Source organism: Camelina sativa, chromosome 12 (genome assembly GCF_000633955.1).
Source record: "Camelina sativa cultivar DH55 chromosome 12, Cs, whole genome shotgun sequence".
NCBI classification, from domain to species: domain Eukaryota; kingdom Viridiplantae; phylum Streptophyta; class Magnoliopsida; order Brassicales; family Brassicaceae; genus Camelina; species Camelina sativa.
The window spans coordinates 28,460,926-28,482,636 of record NC_025696.1 but is presented as its reverse complement, the minus strand read 5'-3'; the positions used below and the strand labels follow the sequence as shown (position 1 = coordinate 28,482,636).

Below are 21,711 nucleotides of genomic sequence, written 5' to 3'. Positions count from 1 at the left end.
AAAGAAATATTGTAATGTCTTTTTTTTTTTTTCCGTCTCTTTTCTTCCAGTTTGAAATTTCCTTCCAATTACTGTGTGGTTGACAAAAAAGAAAAAAAGACAAAAAATAATGTCTATCATTAAGTTTTCAAAATATTCAACACATAATGTTAAAAAAAAAATTCATGTCATCTTTCAACTTTTGTTTTTTTTTTTTTTTTTTTTTTTTTNGAATTTACGGAAATGTTCAGTTACGGAGGAAGATTTGCGTTGTCATCTTTCAACACATATCAATATATCATCAATCTTTCTAAAATATCACTTATAAAAATTAAAACTGAATATTAAATATTTGCTTTTAATTAACCAAGAGAGGAGCTTTATGTGAAGAAGACGACGACTCCATGGTTCCTAAAATGTCCACTTTGTCTTCCTTGGCTTTACCCCACAACACCATGTAAAATCCTATTGATATAAATATTCCACCTATCACACTGTGTAATGTAATCAAACAAACAAAAAAAGAGAGGAGAATTGATAAATAAGATTAGACATAATAGTGAAACCAAAGAGATAAGTTTGTGGTATACCTTCCAAGGTAGAGTGACTCGCCGAGGAAAATGAAACTTGACGTGGCTGCAATCAATATAGATAACGGTTTGAACATCGACAAATACACAGGTCCCTTATGACTCACAGCCCACGTATGTATAACATAGTTTCCCGAATTCAAAGTCCCCTATGAAAAAATGTTTACTCCAGTTATCATCAAGACTAAGACAAACGAACGAATTAACAAACATCTAAAACCAAAAAGTATTGCAAAATTTTGTAAATATATACCATTGCTACAACGCTAATCAAATTTATGTCAAATCTTATGATCCATGCCTTTGGATCGTCCTTCTCCGCGAAAAGACTAACAAATGCACACACAACAGCAATGCAAATATTGTGCACGAGCGTCACAACGACCGCAGATGGATACCGGCTCATTGTGTGAGCCTATAATTACCGGAATTTTGAGTTAATTATCATATATTAGGCCAAAGTATACTATTTCAATCATATTTTGGATATAACATTATCGTGCAGATTGTATATTTTTCTTAATCATATATATATATACATATATATATATATATATGTATATGTAAAGATGTGTGTGTATATCTATACCATAACAAGGTAAGAGACGGATATAAGGATGTATTGAAGAGCAAGAAGGCCACCGCCGATGGCCCAGTCGGAATGTGAAGACATTAACTTTGGACCATGGTAAAGAGTAACAACAAGTGCACCTATTATAGACATTAGTGTTCCCAACACTTTGGCTACACTACTCTTTTCCCTTAGAGATATATTCTCCATTCTTCATATAAAAAAAGTGTAAGTTAGTAAATATAAAAAGTCAAAAGCTACTCCAGTGTCTTTAACAACAACAAAAAGGAAAAAAAAACAAACAAAATCCACTCTATCGATCATACCGTAAGACCCCTCGACACACACTGAATAATCAGGTCTAAAACTAATATATACATACATTGCTTTCCACGCGTTATTGATAATGCTTTTCACACACATGCATGTCCACACGTCTCAATAATATTAAAATGGGACTTGTGTGGAGTGTGGTACACATTTTTCAATTGTTATATTACACAATTAATTGTTAAGGATCTAAACTAGTAACAAATTTCCCGTGGCCTCCTTAAAGTTTACCGTTGGCCTCCTTAAAGTATAAGCAATCTTATAACGTAAAGCAAACAAAATCAGAAAAGCTGTGAACGGTTTCAACTAATTACTAACTATTTGGGATATTTAGGGGAAAAAGATATTACCGAAAAATAACGGCCAGGATGAAGGTAAAAGCAGGATTGACATTGCTCATGGCCGAAGATAGAGTCGGCGAGCTGTATTTGATCCCATTGTAGCCTGCGATTTGAAACGCACTTCTGTTCTTTTTATGAAAACAAAATATCAAAATGTAAGTAAAATGTCTTCCATAAACAATTCTTTTTATAGGTTCATTGCATACTTAGTTTGACTACGTTTTTTTTGTTCTTCTAATAGTAATAAAACTAAGAAGATACCTCTACTTGGTTAATGCGGAAAAAGAAAAGAAAAAAAAACTTCTAAGTCATTGCAATAAAAGGTAAAAAAAATATATATTTTTTTATCAATTATCCCCTCTTTATTAATTGGGAAGTACACGATAAAAATCTATATATACATTTGTTGAGACATTTATGAAATAAATTCTAAAGTTCAGACTTATTTATAAGCATGTCATTGAAATTAAATATTTTTTATTTAAATTTATAAATATGGTTTGATGAAATTACTCTCTTACAAAGATTGGGCTATAAGATTTTCACATTAAATAGAGAGATATTGGTTTACTTTGGACAATGATCACAGCCGAGATTTGTGATGTAACTTTTTGATTCTCAAATTACTAATAGGGAGCTTATTTTTATTTAATACGTCAAAAATTATAAGGATTCTATGCACACCACAACTATATATTCCAAAGTGTCTAATTATAAATAGATGAGACAAACAAAATTATAATATCACAATATAGTATACTCTTATAATTAAAAAAATTCAAGATAATTTCAAATAATATTATTTATACATTGCAAACTAAATAAACACATACAAAAAACTGTACAATTAATACTAAATAAAATTTAATTGACACTATGATATCCTAACTTTACTAGAACACACTACACCTAAAATATACTATTTATACACTACATAATATATTGATGCAACATATTGTTCACTTAAAATTTTCAAAACATTACATACATATATAAGTAGTATAATAAAAATTATATTTTACATTTTTAAATTAAAAATTAGTATCACGGTGTACCGCGGTGAACATCTAGTAACTTTCATAAAGGTATAGATTTACCCTAATAACAAAATTTGAACTCATTTTAAATACCAAGATCTTTTGATTTTCTTTATCCGTTTATGAATTATATTACCCGAGAAACATGGGCCAAGTAACTTACTACCTTTTATATGTCATTCAGAAACCATGGAAACTCAAATGTGATAGATATCTTTTTATATACAGTTCAAGAACCAACCAATAACTGATTTTGAAACCTAGCTAGGAAGAAGTATAAATTCAACTTGCTTCTAAATTTAGGATTACAAAATAAAAATTACTTACGCAATTAGACCAAGAATCCCCATGTTGCATAGGATCGAAAACGTCAACGGAGGGAGAGATCTTGTTCTGTAGAGGGGTCTTGTTATATATGTAAGAGAAATTACTTATCAAAAACTTGAAACAGAGTCGTGAGAATGAGAAGAGGAACCTCAAGGAGAAGAAGGTAAGAGGAAGAAGAAGAAGAGATCCAAAAGTGTAAGAATAGACAAGAACCACAAATGGGCTAAGTCCTTTGGAAGTTGCTGCTTTGACAAGAAGGTTTACTCCGACGTTAGAAATCTCCGACGCAACCATTGCCGTCAAGATCCAGCCATCTCCGTTACATAACCTTCCCGGAGCCATTTTTAGTAGTACTTCTTGGCTTTCTTCTTCTTCTCTCTCATATATAATTATTTTATTTTTTTCTTAATATATTGGGGTCCTGATGAGAAAAGACTGGTGAAACAGTGTCATCATGTAATTTTGTTTTTTTCCTTTTACATCTAATGACATATTCTAATTGTAGTTGGTTAAAACATTGGTAATGTCATCTTCAAATGCTTCCATTCTTATATAATTCAGTATTCAAATCATGTGATGTAACTCAATTAAATATGAAAATTGCAAAGATACAAGGTTCGAATGGTTATGGCAGGTTGAGCGAACAAATCCGCTTGTAGACCGGATTGCATTTTATTTATCATTCATAAACTATAGTTCGTATTATTGTGAACTGAGAAAATTTGGAAAAAAAAACTGTTCTAGACCAACTGTAAACCATTTTTACTTAAATAAATTAAGTCAGCAACAGTTTGTTGTCCACCTAAAATATAGAGTGAAGAATGAGTTCACGCTAACCGCAATATCCATTCAAAGTCATAATGTCCATTTATCATTAAAATTTTAAAAGAAAATTATCAAGGTATCCATAACATAATATATTCATTTTTTTATCAAAAAGTGAAGAAACATGATGTTATCTTTCAATTTTTTTTAGAGAAATTTTATTTTACAAGAGTCAAGGACTTGCACTATGTATAATTTTTTTGGTCAAGATTATATATAATATCTAAGACCATTTCCAATGGTGATTCTAAGATGTTTTAAATCTTCCGAGTTCGAGATAAGGAGGAAGAATGGGGCGACAGATAAAATGAAACTTTTCTAAACTCAAAAATATTAAAGTTAAATCAAAATGCCCAACAAAAAAATAGAGTTGGTTCTAAATGTAGAGGTTTTGGTACCAAAAATTTAGTTTTATATATTTTTCAATTATAAAAATAAATAGAACTTCCAAATTTGGAACTATGTTTGGAGATGGTCTTAGATTCAATGGCATAAATATATACATTTCTTGACCAATAATATTGAAACTTATTTTTTTTTCTTTACATTCAATTATTTTACTGATTAAAATAGTGAATGATCAAAAAAGTTTACTAGGAAGACTTTTTGTAGTTTTTCTAAAGAATAATGACTAGAAATAATTGAAATCAAACAAAAGAAAAAATCTACATTAGACATTATTACTCTGGATAAAAAATGAATAACAAATTAACAATAATAATAATAAAGAATCCGCACTGTGGACCGGATATTACCCTTCTTCTTGTGGGGGTTTGGAAGGTGGCTTGTCCACCAAAGATTAAGCACTTCATGTGGCAAGTTTTATCCAGATGTATTTCGGTTTCGGTGAATCTAAAGAAGCAGGGTATTGCATGTGATTCAGTTTGTGCAAGGTGTGGGGATGATGAGGAAACTGTTAATCATGCTATTTTCCGGTGTCCGCCTGCTAGACAGGTTTGGGCTCTATCTCAGGTGCTGGTGGGACCAGTTTCCTTTCCCACGGATTCGTTGTATGCTAATATGGATCATTTTTTGGGGTCATCCAATCCGGGGTCTCAAGTATAGGCTTTTCCGTGGATCATGTGGTATATCTGGAAGGCGCGGAATGCTCGGATTTTTGAGAATACCATGGAAAGGCCAGCGGACGTCGCTGCGGTTGCCGTAGGTGAGGCATCTACATGGTTGCAGGCTCAGACAGATGATGGGGAGGAGGATGTATCCCCCCATCTAAGCGTCCCTGGCATTCCGGTTCCGGGGCGTGTCGGCCATCTACCTAATGTTTTCTCAGGTTATCGGTGTTTTGTAGATGGTTCATGGAAGGCAGGGGATGTTTTTGCAGGTGCAGGATGGGTATGTTCATCCTTTCAGGAAGCTTCGACAACGAGGGGCGCAGTCAATTTCCGACGTAGTCTTTCTCCATTGCACGCTGAAGTAGAAGCCTTAGTCTGGGCTTTGCGTTGCATGATTGGATATGACTATCGCGACGTGGCGTTCTATACAGATTGCTCAGACTTGGTGAAGATGGTGTCTTCTCCTCAGGACTGGCCCGCCTTCAAACCCTACCTCGACGATATCAAGATGGACAGGGAGGAGTTTTCTTTTTTCTTTTTATCTTTAATTTCAAAAAATGTTAATGTAAGTGCGGACTTTTTGGCACACCAAACGCGTACCTCGCCGCATCATGTTTTGTTCATAGATGATTTTTCTTCGTATTGACTCTTATGAGCTGATTTTTTATTGTGGTAAAAAAAATAAAAAAAAAATGAATATAATAATATATAGGCCATACGTTTGCACATCAGTAAACAGTAATTAACAAACCTATAACATGTGACGTAAATATAGCTAGACAAGGATACTTAGGGACCATTTTAAATGGGTACAAAAATCAGTTAATGACTCCAAGAAAATACAAGAGAGATACTAATTTTTGCTTATAAACCATGTAAACATAGACAAGGACATCTTTAATGGGACCATAAATAAGTTCCCACTTGCATCTAACATAACGTGTTTTCATCTTCTTTGTTGCGATTAGGCAACAAAAGTGACTGCTCAGAAAGACTTGCTGTTTTGGTTATATCCTCTCTTGCTTTGGCCCCAAATCGCAGCATATAATCCAAAGCTCAATATTATTGATCCAATCACACTGCCTACAACACACAGATGCAAAACAGTAAACATGAAAATCATGAGGCTAAATATTTTAACAAAGTAGAAGTAACTTTTTTTTTATCACTGATGTTTCTCAAGAAAGAGACACACTATAGTTGAAATATATGGTAGCTCCCAAGGTTGAGTGCATCGCCAAGGAATAAAGCACCCATGACGACTGCAATTTCAAAAGACAACGGTTTGAACAAAGGATACGTAGACGTACTGGACCCTTCAGATGCATACCCCTATGTGTGTATAACTGACTAGCCCAATGATGAAACAAATACTCCCTGAAANCTTATAAACCATGTAAACATAGACAAGGACATCTTTAATGGGACCATAAATAAGTTCCCACTTGCATCTAACATAACGTGTTTTCATCTTCTTTGTTGCGATTAGGCAACAAAAGTGACTGCTCAGAAAGACTTGCTGTTTTGGTTATATCCTCTCTTGCTTTGGCCCCAAATCGCAGCATATAATCCAAAGCTCAATATTATTGATCCAATCACACTGCCTACAACACACAGATGCAAAACAGTAAACATGAAAATCATGAGGCTAAATATTTTAACAAAGTAGAAGTAACTTTTTTTTTATCACTGATGTTTCTCAAGAAAGAGACACACTATAGTTGAAATATATGGTAGCTCCCAAGGTTGAGTGCATCGCCAAGGAATAAAGCACCCATGACGACTGCAATTTCAAAAGACAACGGTTTGAACAAAGGATACGTAGACGTACTGGACCCTTCAGATGCATACCCCTATGTGTGTATAACTGACTAGCCCAATGATGAAACAAATACTCCCTGAAACAGAATGTTAGTTTCTGAGCTTAAGATAAGAGTCAGTATTTGAAGCAAGTTATATAAGGTTTGACTTCCAACTGAGTACATTGACTGCAGCGAGGGCCATATCCGGTTTAAGCTATAGATTACGGTTACTTCTTCAGGGTATATCTCCATGACCCTGACTCTGAACTCATGTACAGCCCCCAAATTTAGCTCAAGTTTATGTGTCATCAACAAAAAATCTCACTCATCAATCTGTTCAAGTATATGTATCTGAAGGCCTCCAATTATCCAACTTGAATCGTATGAAGTATTAGTAAGATATGCAGCAGCAAGACTTTTTAGGACTTCATAGATAACAACAACAAGAGCATCAGATATCGATACTATTGTGCCAATGATCTGTGCGAGAGTTGCAGAGCTTCTTAGCATTACTTCTTCCATCCTTTACAAGTCACCCCAATGATAAGATTGGATAGTACCCGAAAAATACTCATATTTACTACCTGACAAGCTCAAGTAAGAAAATCTTGATGATGAGAATGGCTGCAAGAAATGTTCTTGATATGCGAATGAAAGTATAACAAGCTCAGATGCTTTACCATTATATACCCGGAAAGAGTAGCTAAGGAGATTACCTTCCAAAGATGAAGCAAATTGGACGACGGGGAAGTGTGCGACAAAGACATAATAGCTTAATCCTCTTAAGGTCGCAGCTTTGAACAGTGTGTTAGATCTGACCATGGTACACTCCACTGTGATCATTGCAGCAAATGGCACAACATCTCTGCAAAAGTATATATATCCATGCCTTACCACTGTCTCTTCTCGTAATTGTCTTGAATCTTGAGATATTCTCTGAAGTAAAAGATGAGCTCAGAAGCAAGCATAGCGAAGGTAATAATATGGCAATATCAGTCGTCTTCAATTAAAGAAAATATCCATATACATCCGTGAAATAGTACACGAATTTTTATAATTATTATATGTACAATGTAAGATATATATACGTTAACATCAATGGGGACCATTCCCATCTCTGAATAGCTCCATATTTATAAAGGAATATTATAAACAGATTCCACTTGCATCAGTCACATCTTATGATGAGGCTTCATTCTATGGTGTGTGTAAGCAACAAAGGCAACTGCTCAGAACCATTCACCGTTATGATTGCATCCTCTCTTGCTTTTCCCCAAATCACAGTGTAGAATCCTAAGCTCAAAATCATTGATCCAATGACACTGTAAACAACACAAATATGGCGAAATCTATATGAGTTATTATTGTCCAAAAAGACATGAAGAAAAACTATATATATGGCGGCTAAGTGTGACTTGAGATGAATTACAACCAGAAACCATATAACTATCAGTGTGAATATTCCATGAGTGTTACGTTTGTTTCTCAATATAAATATAGAGACAATATTTAAAAAGTCTTCTGAGCGTGCTATTTAGGTAGATGGTGAAAGATATCGTACCTCCCAAGGTATAGTGCATCGCCAAGAAATACAACACCCATAGCTACGGCTATCACAATAGACAATGGCTTGAACAAGGATATGTAGACTGGACCTTTCAGATGCAGACCCCATGTGTGTATAACTGTACCCAATGATGAAACTACGCCTCCCTGTAAACAGAGTGTTAATTTCTGAGCTTACAACATAATCACTACTTAAAGCAACATTTAAGGTTTGATTCTGACCGAGTACATGACTGCAGCAAGGGAGAGACCCGGTTTAAGCATAAAAGAAGTCAAGTCTTTTTCCACATATAGACATACTGGTGCCGAGATTAGTGTTGCGCATAAGGTGTACAAGAATACTACAGTTATTTCTTCAGGGTATAACTCCATGACCCGAGTCTGAAATCATATAGAGCTGCCGCATTTAGCAAGAGTTATAAGTGTTAATATTAAATTCAAAGTATTTAACATACCTGAAGAATATACCAGACTGAAACAAGTAGATACTGTGTAGCGAGCAAGAGACCTCCAATTATCCATTTCGAATCGAACGAAGTCAAATGCTGGTAAAGCGAAATGGTAGGTGATGGAGGTGTAAGAGATGCTGCAGTTAGAACTTTAGGGCCTTTATAAAGAACAACAACCAAAGCACCAGATATTGATACTATCGTGCCAATGATTTTAGCCTGAGTCGCAGAGCTCCTTAAGACTACTTGTTCCATCCTTTACCAGTTACACAAGGACAGTAATATAAGAGTAAAATTTCCAGATGATAGTTACAAACACACCCAAAATGTACCCATATCTCTCTCAGGGCAACATGTGGGTACACGTCTGGTTATGACCTTTACCATGTGTTTTGGTTTTGGTTGGTACCAAAATTTTACATTGTTTAAACTACTCAGTACTCACTTACAAAAGGAAGCAAAGACTGTGATGTCAGGACATATCTTGGCCATTCAGAAAAGAAAGAGGCTTATAAATTTGTACAGTTAATAAGTGTGGAGCTACCCCATTGTATATAAATTATCTATATACAATCCCAAAACGGAAAACGAAAGAGAACGAGGTGAAACCTGAAGATAACAGCAAGCGTGAATGTGAAAGCGGGTGTGAGGTTGCTGATAGCAGAGGCAAGAGTTGGAGAACTATATTCTATACCTTTACAACCAGCTATCATCGACATAAACCTGTTTCCCCGAAGTTAGCAAACTAGAAAAAGAAAAACAGGTAAATGCCCATAAATTTAGGAGTATTTCATTACCCGACAAGCGCAAGTAAGAAAATTTTGAAGAAGACAGGGGTCTTGGGTGATGGTAATCTTTTTGACCTGCACATGTAAATTATGTTCACATTCTTGAAAATTTTATACTAGTCAAGAGTGGTTGAGGAGATCAGTACCTTCCAAAGATGAGGGAAAGTGGAAGAAGAACAAGTGCAGCACCAACATAAGTGTAGAAGACAAATACATAGAAGCTTAATCCTCTCAATGTTGCAGCCTTGAACAGTGTGTTAGATCCAACCGTGACACACTCCACCGCGACCATTGCAGTGAATGGCACGACATCTCTGCAAAAGTATCTCCATGCCTCTATCTGTTCTCTTGCTTCTCCTGTCATAGATTTGATGTCCAGACTTTCAAAAATTCTGAGAAGTCAAAGTGAGTTTATAACCAATCATAGTGGTTAATCCCATCACGTTTAAAGGGCACATTATTTAATTTAGATAAATTTGCCCAACAACGTAACCAATACTTTAAATCATTGTCACCACTAATATATACATTGACCAATACTTCACACCAACTTAACCAATACTTTACACCAACTAATATATACATTGTACTGGGATGATATCCAGATTATCAAGGATCCCAGTACAAGAAACTCTTTGGGCATTACAAAACTACTAAGACAGCTCTATACCTCAAGAAAGAAACTCTTTGTGCCAACTTCCACTTGAATATTTTCCTCCAAGGATGAATCTACCAGAAACTTATTCAAAGATGTGACAATATAATTAAAAAAAGACCAAATGTTTCTTATAGACTAATAATACGACCATGTACAACAACATTAACACAAGAAAAAGAGCAGATATATCTTATACTGTAACTATAGACATCTATTGAAGTTATAAACATAGAGGACCAATATTTTTACGGATCCATATTTATTAATGTATAGTATAAGCATTCCACTTGCACCAATCTTATCTTAATGGAAAGGCTTCATCTTCTATGATGTGTGTAATCAGCAAAGGTGACCGCTGAGAACCAGCTACAGTTTTGATTGTATCCTCTCTTGCTTTGCCCCAAATCACAGTGTAGAATCCAAAGCACAATATTATTGATCCAATGACACTGCCCAACACAATATATGCAAAAGCTATATTCGTTATTCGTTATTCGTTATTACTGTCACAAAAAGCTTATTGCAATTAACACAGTGATATACCATGGAAATGGGGAAAAGTGTTTCTCAAACGCGATTATAATAAGGAATAAACCATATATGAGAGCTCATGTAGATTAGAATCCAGACGCCATATAATTCCCGAATGTGATTCCATTAAATAGAAACATGACAATAAGCATTTCAATTACCCAGTAATGAATTCTATGTTTCTCAGTATGGATAATATCTTCTGAATACACTGGAAAGTCAGAAGATGAAAGAGATGGTACCTCCCAAGGTGAAGTGAATCGCCGAGGAATATAGCACCCATGGCGACTGCAATCGCAATAGACAATGGCCGGAACAAGGATATGTATACTGGACCCTTCAAATGCAGACCCCATGTGTGGGTAAGCGCGCTGAATAATGAAACGAAGACTCCCTGCAACAAAGTGTTAATTTCTGAGTTTAAAACATCATCAGTACTCAAACCAGATTAAAAAAATTTGATTCTCACCGAGTATATGATTGCAGTGAGGGTTATATCCGGTTTAAGTACCCAAGAAGTCAAGTTACTTTCCGCGAATAGACATACTGGTGCTGAGATTAGTGTTGCAAATAAGTTGTAGAAGAAGACTACCGTTATTTCTTCAGGGTATACCTCCATGACCCGAGTCTGAAACCATTAGAGCAAAACTTTTAATGTTTGGACAAAAACCCTAAGTCTATTTGGTGAACTTTTCAAGTATTTGTACCTGTATAATATACCAGACTGATATAAGAAAATACTGTGAAGAAAGCAGAAGTCCTCCGAGCATCCAGCTAGACTCTACTGAGGCCAAATGCTGGTGAGACGAAATGGTAAGTGATGAAGGTGTAGAAGATGCAGCAGCGAGAACTTTTGGGCCTTTATAAAGCACAATGACCAGAGCACCAGATATAGATAGTATTGCACCAATGATTTTAGCCTGAGTAGCTGAGCTACTTAACATTACTCGTTCCATCCTTTAAGAGTCACCCAAGAAAGCAAAAAAGAATTAGATAATAAGATTGATAGTAACAAACAGACCTCATATCCACCCAACTTATCTCAGGAAAGAACAAGGGCAGAACATTTAACCGACCAAGAGTGACCACTAAGTACTTAATAATATTTTACTTTTTGGTTTCGATAGACGTGGGAAGTTTTCTGTATCTTCTGCTATAAATTGGGATCATCAACTGGTAGCAAAACCCATGATGTCCAAAAATAGTCATTCCACAAAGGTAAAAGGGTGGGTTTATGGTTAGTTAGAGTGAAATCATCACATTTTTCATAGTCCAAACTATTTCCCAAAACAGAAACGAAAGAGAAAGAGGTAAAACCTGAAGACAACGGCGAGTGTAAATGTGAAAGCTGGTGTCAGATTGCTGATAGCAGAGGCAAGAGTTGGGGAGCTATATTCAATACCTTTACAACCAAAGATCTGCGACATGAACCTGTTCCCCTCAAGTTAAATAAAACTAGAAAACAAAAGACCAAGGAAATGCCTTCAAATCTAGAAGCAGGAGTAAAATAATACCCGACAAGCCCAAGTAAGAAAATCTTGAAAAAGAGAGGAGACTTGGCAGAAGGTAATCTTCTTGACCTGCATGTGTAACATAAGTTCATAATCTTGAAAATATTATACTGGAAAAAGAGTAGATGAGGAGATTAGTACCTGCCAAAGACCAATGAAAGTGGAAGAAGGAGAGTAGTTGAAACAACATAAGAGTACAAGACAAAGACATAGAAGCTCAATCCTCTTAAAGTTGCAGCCTTGTACAGAGTGTTCGACCCAACCGAGGTACACTCCACAGCAAACATAGCAGCAAAAGGCACAACATCTCTGGTAAAGTATATCCACGCCACTTTCTCTTCTCCTGTTTCTCTCATGATAGATAGATGATAGCTAGGTTCTCAGAAACTCTCTTGAAAAATTGAAGTGAACTCAGAAACAATCAATCATGCCTGCCACCACGCTTGTGAAACGGTCATTGTTTAATAAAGAAAAACCAAGACTTCATCAGTGACGACAAATGTCGAAAAATATCAGCCTTTGTCCATAATTAAATATCCCAACTTGACCTCATATTCTAATAGTCCAAGGGACCCCATGACAAGGCACTTTAGCCATTGAGCTCTAATACCTTCACCAGCTCTAATACCTTCCATTGGAATATTCTCCTCCACTGATGTAGACTTATAGCTTTTGCTTTCGTGTTGCTGAATCATCTCTGCATCAACACAGAATCCACCAAATATCAATAATTCACTACAGAGCTCATAGATGATTCAGTAAATCTAAGAGTCACCTGCAGAGAACTTAACCTAAATCAATCCTAGTTTCACCAATTTTCTTAAGCCAATTCCAAGATCAATGTCATCGCTGACCTACGAATCCTCCAGCAACAGAAGATAAGCAACTAACTTGGTTCGAACGGATCCCCAGAATCGCACCAATTCCCCACAGACGTACGCGGCGGAGAAGCTCACGGGAGCGGTTAATTTCTCCGTCTCCTTTTCCAAAGCTGCCGGCGAGACGATGACCGTCAATAAGATTTTGATCCAACGGTTAGATTTTGAGACGCCCGTTGAGAAAGTGACACGCTTCTCATCAAAAGTGTAGATCCAATACGATCATTTTTAACACGTTTTGCAAAGTTTAATCCGAACAAAACCGGAAAAGACCATAACCAAAAAAAATTAAATCGAACTGAACCAAAACCATTTAACCTGATATATTTTATCAATAAAAGCAGTGGTCTAGTTTTAAACACAACATATAACATAATCATATTAAATTCATTTTAGTAAAATAGATAAAATCGAAAACGAAAAGACACTAAAATACAAATGATGTTATATGATTACAAAAAAAGTTACAAGACCTATAAAACCAAGACAACCAAACCGAAGCTAAACCGGATTATTGTCCATTATAATATAGTAGCTTGTCACGCTCTTAACAGTGGATTGGGCTGGATGGTCAGGCCCAGTACGGATTCTAATATAAATCCAAAAACATAGGAAACCGTCATTTAAATTTATTTTGTCTTTGGAGTTGACCATCTGACATATGGGAAAAGGGCCATTTCACGTACACACTCCAAAAGTGCGAATTGCTATCTGTACAACCAAGAAGTGCCAATTTAAACATGTACCATAAGACATTTTACATTTCATACCTGTACACACAAAATCGAGCCAATTACACAGTCCACGTTAACGGAATTAAGTCAACCGTTATAGAAGCTGACTCAGAATCCACGTGGCAACGAAAATGCAAAACGACGCCGTTTTGAATTCGACACTCTGGAGATTTGAACTCATGACCTCACATGTGTTTAGCATAGGGCGTAACCAGTTGATCCAACAACAATTCACATTAATATGATACAAATTAATCCTCATAAACCTAACGTAACATCCATCAAAATCGAAATTTTTTTGGGAAATTCACACTCTCGTGAGTCGAACCTGCGATTTCAGACTTTAATAGTGTAGGACATAACCAATTGATCCCACAACATAATTAGGTTATATGACACAAATTTATCTTTATAAACCTTAAATAGATCTAAGTCCCAATTAAATGAAATAATTTTATTTATATTTATAAATTAAATATAACTGAGAATATAAAGATAAATTTGTATAATTGATAAATTTATAAATTTATATTTAAATTATAAATTTATAATTTATAACTGAGAATTAAATATAAATTTATAAATTAAATATAACTGAGAATATATTTATAATTAAATTAAATTAATTTTATATTTATAAATTAAATGAAATATTTATAAACTTAAACCTTATGAAGCAAATTTGGCTGAATATAAATTAATTTCATTAATTTAAATATAAATATATTCTCAGTTATATTTAATTTATAAATTTATACTTAATTATCAGTTATAAATTATAAATTTATAATTTAAATATAAATTTATCAGTTATACAAATTTATTTTTATATTCACAGTTATATTTAATTTATAAATATAAATAAAACTATTTCATTTAATTGGGACTAAGATCTATTTAAGGGTTATAAGGATAAATTTGTATCATATAACCGAATAATGTTGTGGGATCAATTGGTTAAGTCCTACGTTATTAAAATCTGAGAACGCGGGTTCGACCCACGAGAGTGTGAATTTCTCGAATTTTTTAAGATTTCAATGGATGTTACGTTAGGTTTATGATGATTAATTTGTATAATATTGTTGAGAATTGTTGTTGGATCAACTGGTTACGTCCTATGCTAAACACATGTGAGGTCATGAGTTCGAATCTCTGGAGTAAGGAATTTCCACAATTTTTTGCGAGAAAAACGTATCAAAACGGCGTCGTTTTGCATTTTCATTGCCACGTTAAAAAACACGTGGATTGTGAGTCAGCTTCTATAACGGTTGACTTAATTCCGTTAACGTGGACTGTGTAATTGGCTCGATTTTGTGTGTACAGGTATGAAATGTAAAATGTCTTATGGTACATGTTTAAATTGGCACTTCTTGTTTGTACAGGTAGCAATTCGCACTTTTGGAGTGTGTACGGATATGAAATGGCCCTTTTCCCTCTGACATATCAACTCGTTCATCTATGCACGTGGACCCAAATCTAAAATAACGCTTTTTATTTATTTATCTTCTTAAGGGTTCTAATTTTTTTTTTTTCATATTTCAAAGCTTTTAACTTTTTTTTTTTTTTTTTTTTTTTTNTTGCTTCAATGTTGTTGGTTTGCCTCGCACTTCGAAAAATTACAAAATCACTTTCCACTTTCTTCGGGTCTTCTATTTCCACCATTAAAGCTCAAGAAAAGGAAAGGTTGTAGAGATTGAGATATTTAGAGATAGTGATAGAGATAGAAGAGAGATTAAAAGCAAGAGGAAAGAGAGTTCCTTTACTCTCTTCTTCTTCTTCCTCTGCAAATCTGACATAATATTATTATTACCCCCTCTTTCATTTAGGGTTTTGTGTCTCTCTTTTCAAGAATCATCTCTGGGGGCACTGAGCTTTTAGGTGAGTTATCTCTCTCTCTGATGTTGATGTTATTGAAATTGGAACTCTTCCAGTTAACTTGGAGTTATTTGTTTTTTCTTTCCATTGAGTGAGATCTTGAAATTGAGATTTTTTTTTTCCTCGTTTCTGAATCTTACAAGAAGATGTCTTGGGTTCGATTCACGATTGAGCAAAAAGATGGCAACTTTGCGTATCCACCACCGTTTTACAAAGACCCAATTCTTTCTCCGCCGTCTCCGCCACCGTCGTCCGGTAACAGAATCAGTCCGGCGGTTCTCTTTGTAATTGTGATTCTAGCTGTCTTGTTCTTCATCTCTGGGCTTCTTCATTTGCTCGTTAGGTTTCTCATAAAGCATCCTTCTGCTACTGCTTCTTCTTCGAGGTCTAATAGATTCCCTGAGATCTCGACTAGTGATGCTCTTCAAAGACAGCTTCAACAGCTTTTTCACTTGAATGATTCTGGTCTTGATCAAGCTTTTATCGACGCTTTACCTGTTTTTCACTACAAAGAGATTGTTGGTAGTGGTGGTGGTGGTGCTCAAGAGCCATTCGATTGTGCGGTTTGTCTCTGTGAGTTCTCTGAGAAAGATAAGCTGAGATTGTTACCAACGTGTAGCCATGCGTTTCATTTGAACTGTATTGATACTTGGCTTCAGTCGAATTCTACTTGTCCTCTTTGCCGTGGCACTCTCTTTTCCCCTGGTTTCTCTATGGAGAACCCGATGTTTGATTTCGATGATATAAGGGAAGATGAAGAGTGTGTGACCGAGAATGGAAGCCAGAAAACTATGGAGATCCAAGAAATCGTTGTGGAGAAAGGAGTTTTACCGGTGAGATTGGGGAAGTTCAAGAGGCTTGACAATGTTGGTAATGGTCAGGATCAGGATGTTGTTGTTGCTGGAGGAGAGACTAGTAGCAGTAACTTGGATGCAAGAAGATGTTTCTCAATGGGTTCGTATCAGTATATACTCGGTAACTCCGAGCTTAAAGTCCCGTTTGCCAACGATAGACTGCCGAGAGTGAAACCTCAGGACAAGGACTCTGAGCAGACAGGGAACTCATCATCAGCATCGGAAGAGAACAAAAAGATCAATAGTGTGGCTAAAGGAGAGAGCTTTTCGGTTTCTAAGATTTGGTTATGGCCTAAGAAAGACAAGTTCTCTTCGGATGCTCAAAGAAGGTTGCCTTCTTCATCACTTAACGTTGATGATCTTCCGAAACTTCCGTGGATGGAAGATCATAAGAAGCTCGAGAACGACGTAAGGTAGTATCTATTGCTCATTTTTATTCAATCAAGATCATCGATACTTAGGGGTTTACTGATTATATTTTGGGGGGAATTCGTAATCATATGTTGTACCATATTGTTCAAAAGGGTTTTTGATTCTTGATAAGAACTTCAGTTGCATTATGCTTGTTAATCATATGAGGTCAAATTATAAATTACGCATGCTCAACAATAATGGATTCTAAAAGACTGATGCTTTAGCTTTATTTTTATTATCTTTGTCTCTTTATTTTCTTCACTTTGGGAGTCACTGGTTCTCTTTATTTTCTTCTTTTCCATATACTTTCCTTTACTCTCTCAACCAATTCACTGTTAGCTTTATGCATATATTATTGTATTTTGTATACAAATCTTGATAGTCATCGATTATAATATGGAATATGGTTTACTTTTATATTTTTATAAGTTTTCTTGATTGGTTTTGGAATTTTTTAAGTGATGGGTATAGAGAACAAATGGGAACTTTTGACTTGTGTTCAAACTTCAAACACAGTATATGGTGTGGTCTTTGGTTTGGGTTAACAGTCATTATCATAATCAAAACAAATATGAAATCTTCCAATAAACCAATTACATACATGTAAGACTTTAATTTCAAAAGTCTTTGGCTCTAAATGGTTTATGTTGGTTGTTGTAGGGTCAATATGTTTTATTTGACTCTGACATAAAAACCATTACCCACTAGATTTTGATTGATTGCTTATATAAATTAATATAGATCTAAAAGAAAAGTGAACTCTCTGTTTGATCCAGATACTTGTATGTTCTATAGACTATTCAAGCTTTTTTTACCCATGTTTAGAACAGAAGCTTAAAACTAAAGTCTCTTGATTTATAAACTGATCTCGGATTCTCAGTTTTTGTACATAAGATTCGATGACCGAACCCACCAGCTGAGTGATGATTCATTGTTCATAAACATGTTAGTGAGATAATCTTCATTTGCTAGTGAAATCAAAGCTGTGGAAGAGCTAATAATAATATCATCACCTTTGGAGTTAATAAGCTTAACTTGGAAATTTCTTTGGGATTGGTTTAGCTTCTCAGCCAAAGTATGTAGAAACATGTCTGAATCTTGAGCTTAATTTCTGTCTTGGAAGCCATAAAAACTGAAGCTTTTACTTACTTTAGAATTGGGAATCTCATTCTCTGAGGTAACTGATTCATGTATTGCCAAGGAAGGGGTCATAAGAAGCCTTGATCTCTTTCGATTTGCTTAATCCTAGATCGAGCTATTCGATTCTGAAACCAAACAGCTACTTGACGTTGAGGCCTTTTTTGATAACTCAATCTTTCTCCCTAGTCAAAAAAACCAGAAGTGATTAATATTTCACCGGAGAAAATACGTTCTTGTCAAAGTTTCTTTCATTTCGATGGCTGGTTTTGTTCATGATTTAGTGACAATGTTTCTTCTAAGTTAGATAATTTCACCTACAAGAAGAAACAAAGATTATCACCTACAAGAACAAGTTTCTCAAGGGAAAGTGAAGCTTCTCAACTGTAATTGGAGACTTTTCACTTAAAACTAAAAATAAAATCAATTAGGACTTGAAATGAAACGATCTTGTTAGAAAATCATGAGTTTGTGGCGAAGAAACTCGTTGTCCAGTGTCCACAACAACCTCTCCGGAGTTACCAACGGACAGAAGCAAAATCCCATCGTTAGAACACAAACTACAAAAGAGGTGAAAAAAACGATCAAAAATGTAACCGGAGAATGATTTTTAGTAAGAGTGAGCTACTTACTACTTATTCTGTTATACGCAAGTTTCAAGGGTGATCTTAAATGACACTTTTACCGGTTTGAAACACTAATGGAGCCTATCACAAACCTTACAAACATGCAACACTAATGGTTTAGGCCTATCATAGAAATGAAAAATGATTTTCCTTAAAAACAATTTAACGGAGCAGTTAGATGATTTTTTACAAAACTCATTAAAAAATGCTGAAAATCCGACTGACAGAAAGAGCCTCCCTTCTACCGTCCAAAGTACCGCAGTCCCCAGCCATGAGGCCATGACTAGTGTGACTAAAAATAATTCAGAATCTTTTTAATGAATTATCACAGAAATCATTAGTTTATGTTTTTTTTAAAATAAAAACTTAGATTTCAAGTTTATCCATATAATTCATGCAATGCAGATATTAAAAATATTGTATTAAAAACAGTTATATAGTAAAGTTTTATTTTTCAGCCAATTAAATATAACTAATTATCCATAGTCAAAGAACCATCCCATTTGTTTTCCAAAGCATTGCATTCTTCGATTTGTTAACATTTTTAAGAAAACTAGGTTAAACCCGTGCTACGTCGTGAGATACTTTTTGTAACTACTTTCAGATATATCGAATTATTAAAAAATATAATTGTTATACAAATTTAACAACATAATTGTTATACAGTATTTTTATTGTTATAAAAGTTATTATTTGTAAAAGTACATAGACATATTTTTACTTTAGTCTCGTTTTGTGTATTATTTAATATTATTAGGGACATTTACAAAAATACCATTTTTTCATTACCCTTTTGCAAAAATAACTCTTGTTGTCCATTTTTAATAATACATTCTTTCAATATACAAAATGATTAAATTCTAAATTCTAAACTCCAAATATTAAATCTTACCCTTTAAAATTATATCCTAAGGTAAAACAGAGAATCCAAACCTAAAAAAAAAATACAAATCAATTTAACACATTGTAATTATGCAAAAAAGGACAAAAATGAAATTGAGCAAAAAATGGTATTTTTGAAAAAGGGTATCTGTATTACTAACAATCTCTCATATTATTAGCAGAGCGATTAGGTTAATTGTCAAAGTAATTTTTAAGTCACTGATTTTAAACTATAATATAAAATTTTCAATTTTGGAACTTATATATTGTTTAATTTATCATTAGTTGGTGTTCTTATATATAAAATCACTATCAACAATAATCTCAAACTTTATTTTATTTACTTGTTGTAGGAGATATATTAGTGTAGCTTGGTTTTATGGTGTATTATTTTTGTAGATTATACAAATTTAATCACATAATTTTTATATAGTTTTTTTTGGTTCTTAGAGAAGTTATTTATTTCCTTCTTTTTGTTCTTTTTTATGAATCTAATTGTTTTGTTATGTTTTGTTTGATAATAATTCCATGTAAGTCAATATACACATACTTAGTTTTACTTTAGTTTGGTTTTGTGTTATTCGTGGTCATTCTTAATTTATATTCTATTTGTATTGTATTATTATTTTCTTTGTATTATATTTATATTTTACTAATATGAATTGAATGTTTTTATTATTATACTTGGTTAACATTAGTATATTTTTCAAAGTTGTAAATTATTTATTAATTTATTTTAAATTTAAGCAATAATTTTAAACCTTTATTTTTTGAAAAATATTGATAGACATACAATAATTAATATACTTGTTTGATATTATTATATTTTTGAAAGTTGTAAATAATTTATTAATTTAGTTTAAATTTATGCTATAAAATTTAATATTTGTTATTGAAAATTATTGCTGATGTTTATTATTTTATATAATTTAATTGGTTACATAATTTAAATGATGTGTTAGTTTTTAAAAATCTGGAAAAGTTGATTTGCAACAAAAAATAATTATTATTGGCTGAGAGATATGAACTGTATTAATGAAATGTTTTCATTGGTAAACAAATAAACTGATGTGTCAGTTTCATATTCCACCAAAATGTTGATGTGTAAGCATTGGAGAGAAACGTATTGTGTTTTTATTGTATTGATTGATCTTTGATCAAAAAATTCGCTCAAAGAACCTACAACAAAATGCAATGGTACATGTACGGATGTACCCGAAACCACACAGATTGGTAGGTGGGAAAAGGGCCATTTTCTACATGTACAATTTTGAAAGTGTCAATTACTTGTACAAACACACGGTGCTAATTTATACCTATACTCATTTTTTTATTTTTGTGCAAAACCTATACTCATATAAAATTCAAATTTCATACCCAATTAGTTTTTTTTTTTTTTTTACTCTGATTTGTATTGAAGAAAAAGTGTCAAACATAAGGAAACAAAGGAAACAAAATGATGCAATAACATGTAGAGAAGGAATAAAACAGGGTAAAAGAAATTCATCTACTCTCTCTGTTCTTCCAAGATTCGATCATGTAGCCAGGCCGGACCGCCTAACGCTAAATAGGACCTTAGCCGCCCGTCTCGTGTAACACTAGAAGCAATCTCCCTAGCCAACCAGTTGGCTTTCGGTGACGAGAGTTTAAGACTCCCCCCCATCACCCGGACTACTCTAATTATTTTCTCCACCTCTGAGCGATATTTAGGCCATTCTAGAGGCGTCTCTATCGCTGCTAATGCTGCCTGACAATCTGTCCATAGCTCACATGAGGAGATATGCAACGCATGTAGACTTTGCAAGCACCACAAGATGCAGGATAGTTCAGCCGATATACGGTTTGTTCTTGGGGGAAAGGCATCCCTAGCATGATATCTAACATTCCCCAAATGATCCCGTAATAGCCACGCCCCACCGCAGTGATATGTATCCGT

General features: G+C 34.2%; 4 protein-coding genes and 1 long non-coding RNA gene across 11 annotated transcripts; 1 reads left to right on the top strand and 4 right to left on the bottom strand.

Annotated features, from left to right (window-relative positions):
* On the bottom strand, positions 209-3,599 carry LOC104732816 (WAT1-related protein At5g40210-like). 2 transcript variants are annotated; one of them, XM_010452413.2, is made up of 7 exons: positions 3,324-3,596; positions 3,176-3,241; positions 1,821-1,934; positions 1,159-1,351; positions 823-984; positions 570-718; positions 209-473 (listed from the first exon to the last, which is right to left on the bottom strand). In XM_010452413.2, the coding sequence occupies exons 1-7, from the start codon at positions 3,515-3,517 to the stop codon at positions 338-340; spliced, it is 1,014 nt and encodes a 337-aa protein (XP_010450715.1). In that variant the 5' UTR covers positions 3,518-3,596; the 3' UTR covers positions 209-337. The 2 variants fall into 2 exon arrangements, with proteins under 2 accessions (XP_010450715.1, XP_010450713.1); XM_010452411.2 differs by having other exon boundaries at positions 1,821-1,939; positions 3,176-3,599.
* On the bottom strand, positions 5,770-6,447 carry LOC109128191. The gene is made up of 2 exons (XR_002034678.1): positions 6,266-6,447; positions 5,770-6,153 (listed from the first exon to the last, which is right to left on the bottom strand). It is a non-coding gene; the product is annotated as an uncharacterized LOC109128191 (long non-coding RNA).
* LOC104732814 (WAT1-related protein At5g40230) lies at positions 7,852-10,481 on the bottom strand. 2 transcript variants are annotated; one of them, XM_019234130.1, is made up of 8 exons: positions 10,346-10,481; positions 9,822-10,032; positions 9,685-9,750; positions 9,497-9,610; positions 8,894-9,143; positions 8,661-8,819; positions 8,434-8,585; positions 7,852-8,194 (listed from the first exon to the last, which is right to left on the bottom strand). In XM_019234130.1, exons 2-8 carry the CDS (start codon positions 9,965-9,967, stop codon positions 8,065-8,067), a joined length of 1,017 nt encoding a protein of 338 aa, XP_019089675.1. In that variant the 5' UTR covers positions 9,968-10,032; positions 10,346-10,481; the 3' UTR covers positions 7,852-8,064. The 2 variants fall into 2 exon arrangements, with proteins under 2 accessions (XP_019089675.1, XP_019089674.1); XM_019234129.1 differs by lacking the exon at positions 10,346-10,481 and having other exon boundaries at positions 9,822-10,339.
* Positions 10,435-13,453, bottom strand: LOC104732813 (WAT1-related protein At5g40240-like). 4 transcript variants are annotated; one of them, XM_010452402.2, is made up of 9 exons: positions 13,167-13,453; positions 12,924-13,072; positions 12,517-12,806; positions 12,379-12,444; positions 12,182-12,295; positions 11,572-11,821; positions 11,334-11,492; positions 11,107-11,258; positions 10,435-10,782 (listed from the first exon to the last, which is right to left on the bottom strand). In XM_010452402.2, the coding sequence occupies exons 3-9, from the start codon at positions 12,729-12,731 to the stop codon at positions 10,632-10,634; spliced, it is 1,107 nt and encodes a 368-aa protein (XP_010450704.1). In that variant the 5' UTR covers positions 12,732-12,806; positions 12,924-13,072; positions 13,167-13,453; the 3' UTR covers positions 10,435-10,631. The 4 variants fall into 4 exon arrangements, with proteins under 4 accessions (XP_010450704.1, XP_010450701.1, XP_010450702.1 ...); XM_010452399.2 differs by having other exon boundaries at positions 12,517-13,072; positions 13,151-13,453; XM_010452400.2 differs by having other exon boundaries at positions 12,517-13,072; positions 13,230-13,453.
* On the top strand, positions 15,571-17,365 carry LOC104732812 (RING-H2 finger protein ATL46). Of its 2 annotated transcripts, none has more exons than XM_010452396.2 (2): positions 15,571-15,865; positions 16,006-17,365. In XM_010452396.2, the coding sequence occupies exon 2, from the start codon at positions 16,009-16,011 to the stop codon at positions 17,131-17,133; it is 1,125 nt and encodes a 374-aa protein (XP_010450698.1). In that variant the 5' UTR covers positions 15,571-15,865; positions 16,006-16,008; the 3' UTR covers positions 17,134-17,365. The 2 variants fall into 2 exon arrangements, with proteins under 2 accessions (XP_010450698.1, XP_010450697.1); XM_010452395.2 differs by having other exon boundaries at positions 15,575-15,865; positions 16,009-17,365.